This window comes from Pristis pectinata, chromosome 13, assembly GCF_009764475.1.
Source record: "Pristis pectinata isolate sPriPec2 chromosome 13, sPriPec2.1.pri, whole genome shotgun sequence".
NCBI lineage: Eukaryota > Metazoa > Chordata > Chondrichthyes > Rhinopristiformes > Pristidae > Pristis > Pristis pectinata.
Window position 1 is genome coordinate 39,701,564 of NC_067417.1, and position 19,163 is coordinate 39,720,726.

Genomic DNA, 19,163 nt, shown 5'->3' on the forward strand with positions numbered 1-19,163 from the left:
CTGATTTGTTGTACTTCTATTATTCAGCAAATTATCCTGACTTCTCACCTGCCTGTCCTTCTTGCCATCCTCATTGGACTTGTTTCTATAAACTTCCTCCCTTACCTTAGCATCTTGTAACCTAACATCCTGGTTTCCATCCCCCTGCCAGATCAGTTTAAACCCTCCCCTACAACTAAATTAAACATTCCCGCCTCATGAGTTCTGGTCACCTCATTATAGGAAGGAGGTGGAAGCTATAGAGAAGGTGCAGAGGAGATTTACCAGGATGCTGCCTGGATTGGAGAGCATGTCTTATGAGGATAGGTTGAGTGAATTAGGGCTTTTTTCTTTGGAGAGGAGGAGGATGAGAGATGACTTCATAGAGGTGTACAAGATGATAAGAGCCATAGATCGAGTGGACAGTCAGAGACCTTTTCCCAGGGCAAAAATGGCTAACACAAGGTGGCATAATTTTAAGGTGATTGGAGGAAGGTGTAAGGGGGATGTCAGAGGTAGGTTTTTCACACAGAGAGTGGTGGGTGCCGGCAGAGGTTGTGGGGGCAGATACATTTGGGACATTTAAGAGACTCTTAGATAGCCACATGAATGATAGAGAAATGGGAGGGAAGGGTTAGATAGATATTAGAGCAGGATAAAATGTCGGCACAACATTGTAGGCCAAAGGGCCTGTATTGTGCTGTAGTGTTCTAAAAACTTCTCAAACAGCTTAGATATTTAAGCAAATCGGAAGTACAACCATTCCTCAATTTTCAAAAGGGATGCAGCATTCCTGGAAAATGTTCCATTAGGCTGGATTTCACAAATTAAGGTGGCTAGATAAAATGTAATGTGGTATTTTGCAACATCTCCTAATGACAAAGCATGGTGTAAAATAGATCTGTAAATCAAGACCTGCACCTGAAGAGTCCAAAGCCAAAATTCACAAGTCAAACATTTGTAAATCAATGAATACCTTTATATATAAAATCTGACACATGTTTATATAAGATTTTAATATGTTTAATACTGTGGAAGACCAAAATAACAAGGTGGGGTAAATTCATTGGACATTAAAGGCAGAATTTCAGGATGACAGAGTAGTATAAAAAGCCACTGGTACTCTGGGCTTTATCACAAACAGTACTGAAAAGTCAAGAGGTAAGGACAAGCCTATAGAAAAGCTTAAATTGCTACAAGCAACACACTGTGTCTTTACAGAACATTATGTGAATTTACTAGGATGTAATCTGTTATGAGATTTATACAAATTACAGTATATTTTATTATTACCTCACAGAGTACAGGACATTGTGGAAAACATATTTAATGATTTGAAATCTTGGGAGAAGGTGGATCAAATGGGCAATTTCCAGTCAGGGAAGAATCCAGTATGAGGAAGCAGGCACAACACCAAATGCAAGAGATTCAGAACAGAGCAAGTTGATGACCAAGGCAGAAATGGTATTGGCATTGCAAATTCAATTGTATGGACAAATGAAGGAAATGGGGAGAAGAAATATGGAGTGTTATCTAATAGGTGGTTGCATATACTCTAAACATAGCAACAGTATTCTTGGTGACCAGGTCCAGCTCAAGGAGAGTGCCAATGAATTTAGTCAGCAGACACTCTATTAAAACATGTTCTGGGTCTGCACCACAACTCCAGGCTGTGGTATCTCAGAGACCTCAACAATGCTGGTTGTTTGCAAAGAGACCTTGCCTAGAATAGAAATGTTGAAGAAGAGCCCATTGACAATGTGGCAGGTCAAAAGTAGGTGGATGAGCACTAGATTAAAAAGGACCACTATTTCTCACTGAGGGTGAAAACATCTCTGGCTGACTGGTTTAAATGGCTTGTATGATTGTAGTAATTTTTGAAAATTTCTATGCAAGCATTATAAAATGTAGATTTCTTTAAATTTTGGATGGTTACAGTACCTGAAATAGCTGTTTCAAAGAGAAAAGTGATCTTCTTAAATCAGGGCCTGTTGAGTTGTACAGCTTTTCTGTAAATGAAATTAGTAAATGTTAAGTTATTATCATAAACAGCTCTAAGGTCATGACCCTTAATTAAAATCATAAAATCAAAACAATTTTTTAAAAGATGTTAATCCAACAAAAGACATTGATCCAAAAATTGTGATTCCTCAAGCCTGCATTAGAAACTATAATTAGCACCAGTGACACGTCAATGCTGTGCTTTTAAAAATCATTGAATCCCTGAAAAACATAATCACACTTGTATCAGAATAACTTTGTTCTGCTCCATGAACTGGCCTCGCTGTCAGTCCTGGCTTCACAGATTAAACCCTGCCAGACACTGTGGACGGAGAGTTCCTGATCTTGAGAAGCAGTGGCAACGGATCCACTGAAGCAGCAGTATTCTAGGTAATAAACCCCAGGGCCAACAAGAGGCAAGACACTTCCAGGGATGACACTGCTGGGGATGCATGTGATGCAGAGATGGGTGCTAATGCGATAAGCGATGCAGTATAATGTCAAACAATAGCTGCAGAAATTAGAATACAGCTACTGTAAAACAAAATGGAACCACAGATTCCTCCCCAGCCAACTTTGGACAGCCCACAGTTACGATCGAGCACTTGGGAGATTGGCAGGATGGACTTGCCAGCCACTGTGGGGCTGCAAGCATCTTCTGCAGCCTGAGAACTCAATTCACAGCTGCTTTTCTGACATGCAAACAGTCCGGTTAACAAACAGTTCAAAGGAACAGAACCCTGCTGTAACCTGGAGAGGACCTGTCATGGTGCAAAATTAAGAGCTCCAAGTTAAAAGGTCACCACTGTAGAGTGACAGAGTCCAAGAGCAAATTAATTAGTTTTGTGTTCAGGTAAATTATCTCACACTTTATGCACACTCCCCTCAATGCTTGCCAAGACACCCAAAAAAGGTCAACAGCAAGCACAATTCTATACCTTCTGCACTAAAATCGACACCACTGTGAGAATCTGGGTTATAGAAATTACAAGCTGAAATTCCCTTTGTGCCTGAAATCTTTCACCAACACTTCATGAATAGAGAACATTGACAGTTTCTTCAGAAAGAAAGGAACCTTAGAAGTAGAGGTGTCTTAACTACATTAATGGGTCCTCTTGAACCCAAGAAACGCTGCTGCAAATGAATCCAGGCCAATTGGTGTTGTTTCCACTTTTGATGAAAGGTCAGTGGCCTGAATTGGTGAGCTGCATTTCGCTTCACGGATGCTGCTCTGTTAAAGGTATGTTCTGTTAGAATTTTATTTGGCTGTTTGGAACAATTTAAAATAAATGCACATTCATAGCATTCTGGAATTAAACTTTCCATGATCCCCACATAGCTCATGCATTATAGAACATACAACAGTGCAGCATAATACAGGCCCTTTGGCACACAATGTCGTACCAACCTTTAAACCTCACCTAAGACTATCTAACCCCTTCCTCCCACATATTTTAAATTCCTCCATATGCTTATCTTGTAATCTTTTGAATTTGACCAATGTACCTGCCTCCACCACCGCCCCAGGCAGCGCATTCCACACCCCAACCACACTCTGGGTAAAAAAAACCTTCCTCTGACATCTCCCTTGAACTTCCTACCCATTACTTTAAAGCCATGCCCTCTTGAATTGAGCACTGGTGCCCTGGGAAAGACTACTCTCAAGTACAATCATTTAAACTGACAACCTTGTATAAGATGTGGAGGAATAAACTTGGGGAACTTGCCTTTCTCACACAGACTAAAAAGGTAAAGGATTAGAGGAACCCTGGGTTTCTGCCTTCCCCTATATCAGCCCACCTTACAACCTTCCCTACCACCTCAATTACATTGTGAACATACAGGACAGGCTCAAAAGGACATAATTCCTGGCTAAAACGTAGGGAGCTCGACCAATGAGTTGAGAAGTGGCCTTGTAATCCAGCATGGGATTGGTTGATTTTTTACATGGAGCTAGGAATTGGGGGAGTGGGCCTGAGCTCAAAATCCAAATATAGATTCTGGACCAAAAACAGAAAATGCTGGAATCACTCAGCAAGTCAGTCAGCATCTACGGAAAAGGAAACAGACGATGTTTCAGGTCAAAAACCTCGAGTCAGATGTTTCTTTCCACATTTGCTGCCTGGCCTGGTCAATGTTTCTGGGTTTTCTGTTTTTGTTTCAGATTTCCAGCATCTGTAGCTTTTTTCCCCAATTTTTACAAAGCCTATGCAGTGAGCTCGATGGACTGCTCATTTCTTCTCCCATAGTCTGAGCTTCTGCCATTCTAAACATCTTAAGTAACATTTTATAATTAAGTTTTTCTCACAAACATTTCAGAAGCCAGTTTTATTGAGTACAATGGTCTGTGTGTTCTAGGATACATAATATGGTGTCAATCTGTACAACCTGCTGTACAACCCAATGGCCTGTGTCTCTTTACTGTAAGAAATTAACTGCTGGAGTAACTCTCAGTGAGTCAAGCTGCATCTATGGAAGCAAAGGTATAGTTGATGTTTTGGGTCATAACCCTACCAGTCCCCGTCTCACTCTTCCCTCTCACGTCTTTATATCTTCCCTCCACACTCTCAGTCCTGATGCAAGGTTACAACCCAACATGTCAGCTATCCCTTTGCCTCCACAGATGCTGCTCAACCCACTGAGTTCCTCCAGCAGTTTGTTTTTTGCTCTAGATTCCAGCAACTGCAGTTTCTTATACCTCTCAATATTGCTGCCAGTAGAGGAAATCTAACAGAAAATATTCTGGGTAACCAGTTCTTTCGATAGCCTATTGTCAGCATTAAGAACACCAGAAAGTTAAAATGACAAAAGCAATGTTATGAACAAGACAAAAAAAACGTGTGGTTTTGTTGGGTTCATACCATGGATTACATCAGAAAACAAGAGACAGAAGGCTTGGAATAGGATGTACACAGCCTGCTCTTAGGGCAGCAAGATGATTGGAGGGAAATCAAAGAGCAACACCAAACAGATCAAAGCGGGGTGGGGCGGGGGGGGGGGGGGGGGGGGAGAGAAATAACAGCAGATAACTATAACAAATGAGCTAACCTCATCAAGAAAAAGGAGCAGATAATAAGATACAGAGGACACACGGAGAGAGTCACACCAGAGCTGATTCACTTCTGATAACACTCAGAGCCATGGATTTGCAAGAAACTCATTAATAAAAGACTACAAAGACTGTCACATTCCCAAAATGATGCAGTGAAATAGTACCACAATAGGATGGTACAATGTGGAATGACGTCCTTAGGAGCATTCACTGCTACGTCATTGCTGCTCACACCTAAGCAATCTAGGCCCCAGGGTCTGATTTCACTTCCTAAGTATCTCCGTCTCTTTACCTCCCTCTTGATCTTTAACATCTTTGTTAAAACCTTTGATATTAAACTCTGACACTGATCACCTTCCCCAGGCATTAGCCCAGGGTGCATCTTGTGTTGATTTCTCCTCTGTGAATAGTCTTGCAATGTTTTTCTGTGTCGAAGATGCAAGTCATCATTCTTGATATTGACAAACTGTACACTGCTCATAACATATAATGAAGTCAATCAGGCTTAAGGGCCAAAGGTTGAAGGAAGAAGAGGTGGGAAGTCCCCTTAAGACAACATTATGCAAATGCTTGCACCAGTACATCAAAAATGACTATGGTTGTGGTATGGGAGTATGTCACCGATCACATTCTTACAGCTCCAGGCAAGTAGAATCAATGGGAAGCAAAGAAGCAACAAAGGGCATTGAGCATCCTTTTAAAATACTGAAAACAGATCAGTGCCCCAACCAGGTGAAAGCAATCTGCAGAGTCCAGTGACAATTGAAATGGCTTTTGTTGTGCTTTTTTCCCCCCTCACAAGCTATTCCATTACTGCTGAGTAACAGGTTATTTGCAAAAGAATACTTGCAAAGTGGTGTGGCGGTTAGCATGACACGATTACAGCGCCAGTGACCCGGGTTCAATTCCGGCCGCTGTCTGTAAGGAGTTTGTACGTTCTCCCCGTGACTGCATGGGTTTCCTCTGGGTGCTCTGGTTTCCTCCAAAGATGTACAGGTTAGGAAGTTGTGGGCATGTTATATTGGCGCCGGAAGCGTGGCGATACTTGCAGGCTGCCCCCAGAACACTCTATGTAAAAAGATGCAAATCACTGTGTGTTTCAATGTACATGTGACTGATAAAGATATCTTACAAAATCTTTAAATATTTTATTATACCAGTGGAACAACAGAGCGAACACTTGACCTTGACTTCACACACACATATCAATTCAACTCTCCACTTCATAGCACAGATAAACACCTGTAACCACTTGCATGCCCAAACTCAGAGAAAATTTCTCTGCCATTGGTAGACACCTCATCAGTTACTGTCAGATAATGATGAACTGACACTGAGATGCTCCACAGGTTCGGCTCACTTGTGAAGCAAATTAGCATCAGTGACAGCAAATGCATGAGATCACTCTAATCCATCACCCTTAGCCACACTAAAATAAAGGTAAGAATGCCCCAAGCAGAAAGTTTCTCCTTCATGCAGGCAGTCTTGTTTTACTTCACTAATCTTTATTTTCTCTTGCCGTTATAAAGCTGATCATTTAATGGAATCATCCAGCTTATAAATTTTCTATTTGGGAAGCACATCAAAATAATATTTAACACTCCTGAAGATCTTTCATAGTTTGTCAACACGTTTTAAGGAAGAAACTATGATTTCACCCGAAGGTCAGTTCAGAAGACTTAACAGGTCAGCCCTGCTTGCGGAAGAGAACTGCCTAAATCAGAGTGAGTCAGCATCTTCAGTGATGAAGCACAACCAAATACCTTTGTCAATTCCAGTCGAGAGACACCAGCAATTTAATAAATTACTCAATATGCAGTATTAATTGACCAGTGTAGCCAGCAGAGGTTTTCATTCACCCAGTACTTGGGAGAGTAGATAGCAGTACTAAGTCAAGTATGCAGTCTGGCTGCTGTGTGTGTGCAGTTGTGTGCACCATACAATAGGAAGGATGTGATTAAGTTAGAGAGGGTGCAGAAAAGATTCACAAGGATGTTTCTGGGACTGGAGGGCTTGAGTTTTGGGGAGAGACTGGATAGGTTGGGACTGTTTTCCCTGGAAACATGGAGGCAGAGGGGTGACCTTATAGAGGTTTGTAATATCTCCGGGCATGGATAAGGTGGATGGTCACAGTCTTTTGCCTGGGGCAGTGGAATCTAAAAGCAGAGAATAAATGTTGAAGGTGAAAGGAAAAATATTTAAACAGGACCTAAGAGGTAAGTTTTTCACACAGTGGGCGGTGGGTGTATTGAAGGAGCTGCCCGAGGAAGTGGTAGATGCAAGTACAATTACAATGTTTAAGACATTGAATAATTCAATAATTTAATAGTAAAAGAGGAAACATGTGCCTGGACTCAGAAGAGGTAGGGGAGGTCCTTAATGAATATTTTGCTTCAGTATTCACCAGTGAGATAGACCTTGACGTTTGTGAGGATAGCGTACGACAGGCTGATATGCTAGGGCATGTCGATGTGAGGAAAGAGGATGTGCTGGAACTTTTGGAAAACATTAAGATAGATAAGTCACTGGGGCCGGACGGGATATATCCAAGGTTATTACCGGAAGCGAGGGAAGAGATTGCTGTGCCTTTGGCGACAACCTTTGCATCCTCACTGGCCACAGGAGTAGTGCTAGATGATTGGAGGGTGGAAAATGTTGTTCCTTTGTTCAAGAAAGGGAGTAGGGATAACCCTGGGAATTACAGATCAGCGAGTCTTAATTCAGTGGTGGGCAAATTACTGGAGAAGATTCTTAGAGACAAGATTTATGGGCATTTGGCGAAGCATAGTCTGATTAAGGACAGTCAGCATGGCTTTGTGAGGGGTAGGTCATGCCTCATGAGCCTGATTGAATTCTTTGAGGATGTGACAAAGCATATTGACTAAGGAAGAGCAGTGGATGTCGTGTACATGGATTTTAGTAAGGTGTTTGATAAGGTTTCTCATGGAAGGCTTATTCAGAAAGTCAGGAGGCATGGGATCCAGGGAAACTTAGCTGTATGGATTCAGAATTGGCTTGCCCATAGAAGACAGAGGGTGGTGGTAGATGGAGCATATTCTGCCTGGAGGTCAGTGACCTGTTCTGGGACCCCTGCTCTTTGTGATTTTTATAAATGACTTGGATGAGGATGTGGAAGGGTGGGTTAGTAAGTTGCTGATGATACAAAGGTTGGTGGTGGTGTGGGTAGTGTAGAAGGTTGCTATAGGCTACAACAGGATTTTGATAGAACGCAGACCTTGGCTAAGAAGTGGCAGATGGAGTTCAACCCGGATAAGTGTGAAGTGATACACTTTGGGAGATCAAATCTGAAGGCAGAATTCAAGGTTAATAGCAAGACTCTTAGCAGTGTGGAGGAACAAAGGGATCTTGGGGTCCATGTCCATAGATCCCTCAAGGTTGCCGTGCAGGTCGATAGGGTTGTTAAGAAGGTGTATGGAGTGTTGGCCTTCATTAGTCGGGGTATTGAGTTCAAGAGCCATGAGGTGATGTTGCAGCTCTCTAGAACTCTGGTTAGACCACACTTGGAGTATTGTGTTCAGTTCTGGTTGCCTCATTATAGGATGTGGAAGCTTTAGAGAGGGTGCAGAGGAGATTTGCCAGGATGCTGCCTGGATTGGAGAGCACACCTTATGAGGATAGGTTGAGCGAGCTAGGGCTTTTCTCTTTGGAGAGGAGGAGGATGAGAGGTGACTTGATAGAGGTGTACAAGATAATAAGGGGCATAGATCGAGTGGACAGTCAGAGACTTTTTCCCAGGGCAACAATGACTAACACAAGGGTGCATAATTTTAAGGTGATTGAAGGAAGGTATAAGAGGGATGTCAGGGGTAAGTTTTTTTTACACAGAGAGTGGTGGGTACATGGAACGCACTGCCGGCAGAGGTTGTGGGGGCAGATACATTAGGGACGTTTAAGAGACTCTTAGATAGACACATGAATGATAGAGAAATGGGGAGCTATGTGGGAGGGAAGGGTTAGATAGATCTTAGAGCAGGATAAAATGTCGGCACAACATTGTGGGCCGAAGGACCTGTACTGTGCTGGAGTGTTCTATGTTTCTATGTTCATGGATATGGGCCAATTTGCAGGCAAATGGGACTAGCTCAGGAAGAGGTACCTTGGATGAGTTGGGCTGAAGGGCTTGTTTCCGCACTGGACAACTCTATGGATCCAAGTACACTGAAGTACAATTTTATTCAATGAACACACAAGGAATACTTCAGTTCCTCATGACACCATCAGCTGCTAATTCTTTTCATATTGCAATTGCTTCACCAAGCATCCTAACATGATTTGTAAGTGTCAAGGATTTTGCTGCATATTATATAAAGGGATCAATCTGAAATCTTTCCTCTTGCTGCCCGAGTACTGAGTATAGCAAAGTGAGAATGAAGAACTTGATTGTTTATTTTATTGGGTTTTCAACTGAAATTAAGGTAAATATTGATTTGAGTGTTCAAGTGACAAAAGCTCAACTGCTCACAGAAAACCTGGCTAGATTATTATAAACTCAAACCAGGGAGAGGTTGAGAGGAGAATGGAAGAGACTGAAACATGCACTTTCCAAACAATGTCTTTATCTGTCCTTTTTTTCTCCACATTACTTTTTTTGACATGCAGGAAACAAATGCAACACCTCATGCTTATTCCAACTCCTCAGTAACCAGTAGTGGGCCACATTGCAACGTCAGGGTATAAACACTGACATAGGCTCACTGCTCATGCTCACAACCAAAACCTAAAAATACCACCAGAAAATTGGCAGCAGTTTTACGCAGGAGCTTCCTAGCATTCCCTAGTGCACACCAATGTTAATTAGCAAAAGCATTTTTTTTATATACCATCTCAGTTCTTCTGAAAATTCCAATTGTCTTATCTGGGCACAGGTAAATTAAACCGACAAAATAAAGGAGGATTGAGGCTTTAATCCAATTACAAAACTGAACACTAACAAATACCCTCACCATTTGCTTACATTATTACCCAAGAATGTGGGGTGGGGGGGGAGCTATCTTCGCCGATGACAAATCTCCCAAGGCATTATTGATTCTAACGCAATCACTACAGGTTTATTGAACTGCAATTTTTAAGAGGTTTAACATCATGTAAACTGGTCATACACATTTTTTGAATGCAAAATATTTACACAGAGAGAGAAAAATTCTTGGGTTCTGGGGGGTTTTGCCTATGGTAGGAAAAGCTACTGTATTCCTGGTTGTGATACATTATCTTACTACCTAGGACCAGGGCAGAGTCACCTGCTGCAACACAATGTGAATTTTTCATGTTGGCTTTAAATATATGGCAATACACATCCTTATAAGGCAAATTCACTAAACTAAGCCATTGCAGCATTAGCATGGATCGCACTTCAAAAAAGCAAACACATTCCTACACATGCTGCCAGGCATAATCTTTGTATCTGGATAATTTATCGTTGAAAGAGCTTGTTGATTGTAATGCCAGTACCTCATTGGCACAAACTGGCATTTTATTTTAACATGGCTGTTTCCACTGAGATCACAAGAATCCTTTTGTCATTTCTTCTCCATGGAAGCCATACAACAATTCTTTGGAATGCTCCCTTTATGGCAAAGCCCCATTGGGGAATCAGTGGTAACCCAACTCCCCCCTCAGCAAAAATGCCGTTCTTTGTGTATCAAGCCCTCAACTTGCAGACAATAACAACAACCTGCATTTATGTAGCGCCTTTAACTTGTTTCAAGTGCAATCGAGAGCCCTATCAAAAAACCCTACTGAGCTACACAAGAGGATGTTAAAGCAGGTGCCCAAAAACTTGGAAAAAGACTTGGTTTTGTAGTATCTGGATTTTGTGTTTGACTGCAGGTTGAAGTGGTGAACAAGGTCAGCAAAACCCAGGAGCTTCAACAAACATGACCATTTAATCCCATTATCTCCTCCAGACCAACTCTGGAAGTTTCTGTAGAGTTACAACACAGTCCACCATCCGACACTGGACTTACAGCAACAATTACCTTTTTACAACCAATAATGCATATACTACCCCTTTAACATAAAAGAAATGGCTATACGTATTTCCATATAAACTTCTAAAAATTCACAGGTTCAACCACAGCATGGGTCTTCTCAACGGCACTGGCGTGCCTGACATCTCTTTAGTATCCACGCTGGACGCTGACTGGCCATCCACTTCAGGACTCACTGCAATCTCTCTTGGGCTCTCTGTCACTACATTGTTTGCAGTGTCCTCACATCCTCCTACAATATCCTCTTCTAACAGATCCTATAACTCTGGACGTGGATTGTCATCGTTCTTGCATCTGGGGAATCAGGTGCAATGTGCAAATTATTTCATACATTTTCTTTTTTTCATACAGCACAGGAGGCCATTCAGTCCATCATGTCTCTGCTGGCTCTCAGAGCATTCCCATTTCCCCACATATCCCTGTAACTCCTTCTCTCTCATATCCCCATCACATCCCTTTCCTCCTCCCAATTCTCCTACCACCCACCTACACTAGGGGCAACTTACAATGACCAGTTAATCCATCAGCCAGCATATCTTTGGTATGTGGGAGGAAACCAGAGCACCCGGAGGAAACCCACGTGGTTACTGGGATAACAATACATACAGACAGAACCAGAGGTCAGGATCAAATCTGAGTCACTGGAGCAGTGAGGCAGCAGCACTACCTGCTGCGCCTCTTCCTGAACTTTCCACTGACCTTCCCAAAAATAAAATCTTGATTCTGAACACCTGAATGACTTCTCCCAGATCCCATCTGGACATCCACTCAAAAGGCTTGGAGATCTAAGCATTCACACGTTGTCACCAATTCAAAAACATCCATCTTTCTTTCTTGGCTAGAAATATCTTCTTAACTCTCCCCTCCAAGTGTATCTGCTTCAAGTTTAACCTTATTCTGAGCCAGGGCTCATGGCACCTCATTGGGAGTGTACCCAGTGGTGGAGTTGGGTGGTGTCCTGTACGTCAACTGGAGATTGAAATTCCATGCCGCATTGACTTGTCCAACCCATTGACAATCAATTGTTTCTTTTGTGACTCTTTCACAGCCCAAGTAGACCCTATCACTTCTCCATTCAAGGGAAAGTGGTATGGAGAAGGAAAACTGTTTTATGCCAATGAAGGACATTCCTAAGTCAGCTGGAATAGAACAGTGGCCCATTGTCTGTTCTCCTGAAATCTCACAGGTCACAATTATTCATTGAAATTGTCAATGGTACAGATCAGTGGATGCAGGCTCCCAGTGGTCACTCTTTCCAATTACTTGAAGTGGTTGTCCACTCACATGAAGATGTTGCCCAGATCCATCCAGTAGATGTCAATTTGTACCCTTTAGAACACCCTCACAGGCAATTTCCATGTCCAAGTTGGCATCCATTGAGTTGGGCATGACAATCTTGCGAAGCTGAGCATGCGTTAACCATGGTCTTCAATCCCTCGGTCTGCTGCACGCCAATAATCAAACCTTCACGCCGTCATGCACCCTGCCAAGATGCTGAGTATAAAGCTCATGTATGATTCATCCTTGAAGTGCCTCAGGAATAACCACCCAGAGTCCCCACCCAACACACCTTTGGTTTGTAGGCAATTCATGCCTTCTCCATTAGAAAGGTCAAATGCTCTTGGTGATGCCAACATCTGGATTTGTTCCACCTACCAGCATCTGTTCATGTTCTTCACACAGGACAGCACCTTATAGAGAGGCCCTCCCAATTTTGTCAGCAGCACCTGGGAAATCATCATCAACAGGCTTGTGACAAAAAAAAGTTCTATTTTCAGAATTCACAATGACCTCTAAGAGGGAACCTGTGGCGGCATTCTGTGCGTACTTTCGTCATACTGAGGGAATAACATGGCCTGTCTTTGTCATCTCAATGCTGCCATGTGAGAGTGGCTGACTGTGGTCCAAGAGAAGCCAGCAAGCAGATGTGCTCTGTTACAGGTATGAAGGGCTTTAGTTACGTCTTTTGAAAACATTAAAGTGTGCTGAATTAAATAGGCCACACAATATTTTAGCAATCTCATTGAATGAGACGTCAATGTTATCTAACATTATGTAGGCATCTGACCTTATTTGTACCAAAGGCATAGTTTTCTTTCACACATGAATGGCTTTATTCTGTTTGTTATCACTTTCACTTGCTACCTCTATGATGTTGTTTGGACAGGCATTTAGACAGACCCATGAACATGTAGGGAATGGAGGGATGTGGATCACGTGCAGGCAGATAGATTTTGTTTAATTTGGCATCATGGTCAGCACAGACATCATAGGCCAAAGGGCCTGTTCCTGTGCTGTACTGTTGAATGTTCTATGGAAAAACATCCCCCTTCACTCAAAATATGTACGAAATTCTTCTCGCATCTTGCCAAAGCGAGCTAATCTTCCAAAGGTTGTCCCCAGTCTCCATTGCGTTCATAGGTTCCCACTTCCCAAGCTCTAATTCGCCCTCAGACTTGGCATTGTTTGTTGCGAAGTTCCAAAACTCACTCTGCCTCACTTTCCTATAGACTAAACCCTTGCGGTCTCAAATGTTTGCACTGGTGTAGTATTTGGGTTCTATGTTTCTAAATGTTGAAAAATTTAACTACACTCAGAAGCTCCAGCAAACATAATTCTTTATTCCCCTGGCTCATCCAGAACTCTGGAAGCCTCCACAAACAATGACCCAAAGACTAGTCAACCATCTGATTCTATATTTAAAGAGGTAGCAACCTTACAGCAATAATATCCACTTACAACCAATACTCCTCATATTAAAGGTTCTGTTAGGCATCTCAAAGGAGCAGCAAGTAGTACAAAAACTGGCAAGCTGGTGAGAATTCGAGAGCTTAATATCTTGGCAGCTGAAGGTGCCACTACAGTAATAAAGTGAATAAATTGTCATAATTTATAAAATCCTCCTACATTTTATACTTCCATAAAACACACCAAAATATTTTGGTAGTGTTTTAGCAATCAGTAAAGAATACAATTGTTAAATATTCCCTCTAGACCCACTAATTCCAAGTGAAGGCAGTAAGAATTAATTTCTGAATTAATCTGACTTGATTGGAAAGAGTTACCAGAGAATAAAGAATTGTGTTTGTGAAAAGCTAACTGCATTAAACCTTCAATCCTGTAAAAGTTATAAACTGTCTTTATAAAAAGTCTCCCACAGGAAAAGTTGTGACTTTGGCATATATACAGCATTTTCCACTCAGTGCCATACCTTCAGACATCAGAACAAGCCAAACAAAACAGCTTTCCCATTTGTTTACATGGCCTTTATACTGAAACAATTCAACCCGCAGTCCAGCACTCTCTTCTGTTCATAAAAAGCACTTTTTTCTACCCATAACAAAGCAACTTTTCAATTTTGACAATAAATTGCTCTGTACTAATTAAAGGGAACAATTTCCAAATAAACAAATCTTGTCCCAACTGTCCGGTCCTTGCTTTAAGCTGTTAACTGTAAAAACCCCAAATAAATCCACGAAGATTTGGACATTCTTTCCAGAAAGATCAATATTTTCAAAGCCATGACATTTCTAATTACAGGCTGTCCTCGGGTAACAAATGGGTTCCGTTCTTACACATGTCCACAAGTCGATTTTGTCCATAAGTCGGAAATACATTCGATATGGTAACCATACCTCCACAGTATTGCAATGAACGTCATCAAAAACCCATAAGACTGACGAGAACAATTGCCAGAAGTGGAGAGAGGGGGGAAACCAGTTTTGTCGTTTGTAGGAACAAATGCATGTGCGTACGTCAGACTTTTGAATTTAATAATATTATGGGAGCTTGTTCATATGTATAGGTGCCCATAAGTTGGGCATTTGTAACCTGGGGACAGCCTGCACATGCATTCACTTTTCATTGTAAATGTCAAGCAAACATTTTTAGATACTAAACTTCAAATAAAAAAAGCTACAAAATCACCTGACAACAGGACCAATAACTGAGACAATTTATCAAGCGAAGGAAGAGAATGCACTTGTTTGAACACTATTTGCCTGACTGCAGAAGTATTATGTCACATTACCCTACACTCAGCTCTGGAGCATCTGGACAGTAAAGACACCTACGTTAGACTATTGTTTATTGACTACAGCTCTGCCTTCAATACAATAATCCCAAGTAAGCTTGTCACCAAACTCCGAGACCTAGGACTCAACACCTCCCTCTGTAACTGGATCCTTGACTTTCTAACAAACAGACCGCAATCAGTGAGGATAGGCAGCAACACCTCCGGCACAATTATTATCAACACTGGTGCCCCACAAGGCTGCGTCCTCAGCCCTCTACTCTACTCCCTATACACTCGTGACTGTGTGGCCAGATTCTGCTCTAACTCCATCTACAAGTTTGCAGATGATACCACCATTGTAGGCCGTATCTCAAACAATAATGAGTCGGAGTACAGGAAGGAGTTAGAGCGCTTAGTGCAATGGTATCATGACAACAACCTTGCCCTCAATGTCAACAAAACAAAAGAGCTGGACATTGACTTCAGGAAAGGGGGCGGTGTACATGCACCTGTCTACATCAATGGTGCTGACGTCGAGAGGGTTGACAGCTTCAAGTTCCTGGGAGTGAATATCACCAACAGCCCGTCCTGGTCAAATCACGTAGATGCCACAGCCAAGAAAGCTTACCAGTGCCTCTACTTCCTCAGGAGACTAAAGAAATTTGGTTTGTCCGCTTTGACTCTCACCAACTTTTACAGATGCACCACAGAAAGCATCCTATCTGGATGTATCACGGCTTGGTATGGCAACTGCTCTGTCCAGGACTGCAAGAAACTGCACAGAGTCGTGGACACAGCCCAGCGCATTACGGACACCAGCCTCCCCTCCTTGGACTCTGTCTTTACCTCTCGCTGTCTCGGTGAAGCAGCCAGGAGAATCAAAGACCCCACCCACCTGGGACATTCTCTCTTCTCTCCTCTTCCATTGGGTAGAAGATACAGGAGCCTGAAGGCACGTACCACCAGACTTAAGGACAGCTTCTACCCACTATGATAAGACTATTGAACAGTTCCCTTATACAATGAGATGGACTATGACCTATGACCTCACAATCTACCTTGTTGTGACCTTGCACCTTATTGCATTGCACTTTCTCTGTAGCTGTGATACTTCACTCTGTACTGTTATTGTTTTTACCTGTACTACCTCAATGCACTCTGTACTGACTCAATGTAACTGCACTGTGTAATGAATTGACCTGTATGATCAGTTTGTAAGACAAGCTTTTCACTGTACCTCGGTACAAGTGACAATAACAAACCAATACGGCGAAGCCCAGTAGAGCTGTCGAATCCACAGAGCAAGTAAACACTCTTAGCAAGTTGAACGTTAAAATTAGTGTTAATTTACCAAGCAATGAAGCGTTGAACTAAACGGTCAGGCAGGGACCGGTGCATTTTTTGGGAGGCTGGGGAGGAGTGCTGGGACACGCACAGGGTTTGGGGGCACTGGAGGAAATACAGGGGCATGACCATCCCCATGTCACCCCATCATAATTATTGCAAGCCTCAAGGATGTGTGCTTGTGCACAAAATGTGTGCCCTTCCAAATTTAAATCGCTGCACTCGCCTCTCATTAAAGATCAAAGTTCAGTTACCAGGTTTCATGGATCAAATGACCTCCTCTCATTCCATGTTTCCCTGTGTTTCGAATGTGAGATCTGTCTTTAGCAATAAATTTGTCCTCATCGTTCCAACATGACCAACTGGCAAATTAGTCTGACGCCACGTTATTTAATGTCTCGCCTCCTAACATCAATCTCATGGTCATCAAGTTTAAAATGGGCCTTGGAACATCAATGTGTTTCCAGTAAATCACCTAAGGTTGAGGATCAATCACGCACAGAGTGATTAACTTGGGTCAGTTTCAAAGTTGACTCACTGAAATTAAATGCCCAGTTATTTTGGAGACCAAAAAAAAAATTTGGCAGTACATCATCATTCCAGATAGGAAACTAAAACATGCAGCACATGGCAATTCCCAGTGGGATAATATTTGGAATCACTGCACTATAGGAAACTGAGCCTCATCAAGGAAAATACAGCCTCTCATAGAAGACATAAATAAATATTAACATACAAAATATTTATATAGATGCTAGCCTTAGAACTCTATTCCCACAACTCCAGGGACACTGATGCCAAAATATAAAATGAGGAAAGGGAGAAATAATTTCTTAAGCAACTTATAGCAACAAGGGAAGCAAGCAATCACACATGGACACAAACTACTGGACTGTTGAAACAATAGAACTTATTCAGTAATGTCCTTTAAGGAAGGAAATCTGCCATTTTTAAATAAAAAGTAGAAAATGCTAGGAACATTTAGCAGGTCAGGTAGCATCTGTGGTAATAGAAATAGAGTTAATGTTTCAGGACAAAGACGCTTTGTCAGAACGCTAACGGCCCCCATTCATAATTTATGTTCATTTTCTTTCTAACTCCCCCTCCCCCCCCCATTAACCCATCAGATGATCTGCACAATCAATTCCCATGGCAACAATGACCTTATCCAATCAGGCAGGCCCTTTGTCTGATCCATGCTTTCTCCACTTTCTCTGCCACTTCAAACTAACTTGGCTTCTCTCTTTCCCAGTTCTGAGTGTTTTTGTATTCTCTGTTTTTATTTCAGATTTCCAGCATCTGCAGATCTTTGATATTCAGTGTGCCATTCTTAACCAATTTCACTCCATGACATAATGATGGAAGGTCAACAAATCCAAATGCTAACTGTAAATTTCTTCACAGATACCACCTGACCTGCTGAGTATTCCCCCCATTTTCCATTTTTAATTCAGACTTCCGGCATCCAGAGTTCTAATCCCACCATGGCAATTTGGGAATTTGAATGTAGTTTAAATGAAATAGATCTTTCCTCCCGAAAGTGTGGTATCATAAAAATATCTTTCAAGATGTTGGATTGTTGTACAAACCCAACTAATTAATTAATGTTCTTCAAGAAAGGAATCTGGCATTCTTCAGTCCTACGTCAATTGGCTGTTAATCAGTCTCCGGGGGGGATGCTTAATAAAAGTGCCCTTGCCAAGAAAGGCTACGTTCCAAGCAGTTCTTTCTAAAACCATGTCCATGGAAATCATATCAGTGTCACTTCATCACCAGAGAGTTGCTGATAAAGCCAATGCAGTAATTGAGGTTTTAGCAGCCAAGGTTCCTGGGGAAAGCGAATGCCAAGTGTCCTGAGCCCTCTGAACTCAGTGACGTGTTGCAACGCAGGGCAACTTCAACTGTCGCCAAAATTTCAGCTGCCACAGGAAGTTGCACAAGTCACCAAGGATCCCAATGTTTCCTGTTCAGTTGTTCCTAAATGTAACTTCTAATGAGTGCTAAGCTTTAGGGCGGCCTCTGCGAGCTGCAGCCTGCTCTTTATTTCCCCCAGAATAAGAGGCTCTGTGTTTTCTAGAAGAGCGAGGGAACGAATTGAGAAAAAAAATCTTGCAACAACACCAACAAGCTGCACAGTTTTTAATCTGGAGCAAACATACATGCGTTTGGAAGCTGTGCAAAATCAACCAGAGAGAGCAAGAATTAACCACAATCATCTGCCAAAGGGACAATGGAGTAAGTACAACACATAAGCTTTGAAACTGACAGCTCCCAAAGATTCGCTGATTGCCGACATTCAAGTGAACTGAAGATCTAAAAAAGAAATAAATGCATGAAACCTGTCACAAAACCTGAAAGTGGAATTGTTCCTGATGATTAAACAGAATGGTGTAAATTCTTACATAGCCTCTTTACAAAAAGTAGAACTGGCAAAAGAATCTGCAATTAAAATGCAAATGAAAGGAGTGAGAGAATCAAATAACATTTCTCTATTGTGTTACAACAAACCTGCTATGATGGCCCGAGATAAACAGATCAACACTAAAGTGAGCCTCTGCTTCCAGTTGAGATTTAGGTAGGAAGGAACTGAAGTCAAAGGTGCCTTTCACTCATTTATGTGTCATTTGTACTTGGAGATTAAAAGCAAATTTGCAGTAATTCAATTTATTTCATTCCAGCAAGGCATAAATTAAGAATTACAACTAGCAACAACTTATTTCAAGATACTGATAGGTTAGTTGCCCAAGGAATCATTAAACTGGAC

At 41.9% G+C, this 19,163-nt stretch overlaps 1 protein-coding gene across 4 annotated transcripts in view; it reads right to left on the minus strand.

Annotated features, from left to right (window-relative positions):
* fhod1 (formin homology 2 domain containing 1) overlaps nucleotides 1-19,163 on the minus strand; it is a 240,770-nt gene that overhangs the window by 127,265 nt on the left and 94,342 nt on the right. For all 4 annotated transcript variants that reach the window (XM_052028120.1, XM_052028119.1, XM_052028118.1 and 1 more), the window contains exon 4: nucleotides 1,921-1,988. In XM_052028120.1, coding sequence (XP_051884080.1) covers nucleotides 1,921-1,988 — 68 coding nt within the window. The remainder of the gene's footprint in view (nucleotides 1-1,920; nucleotides 1,989-19,163) is intronic.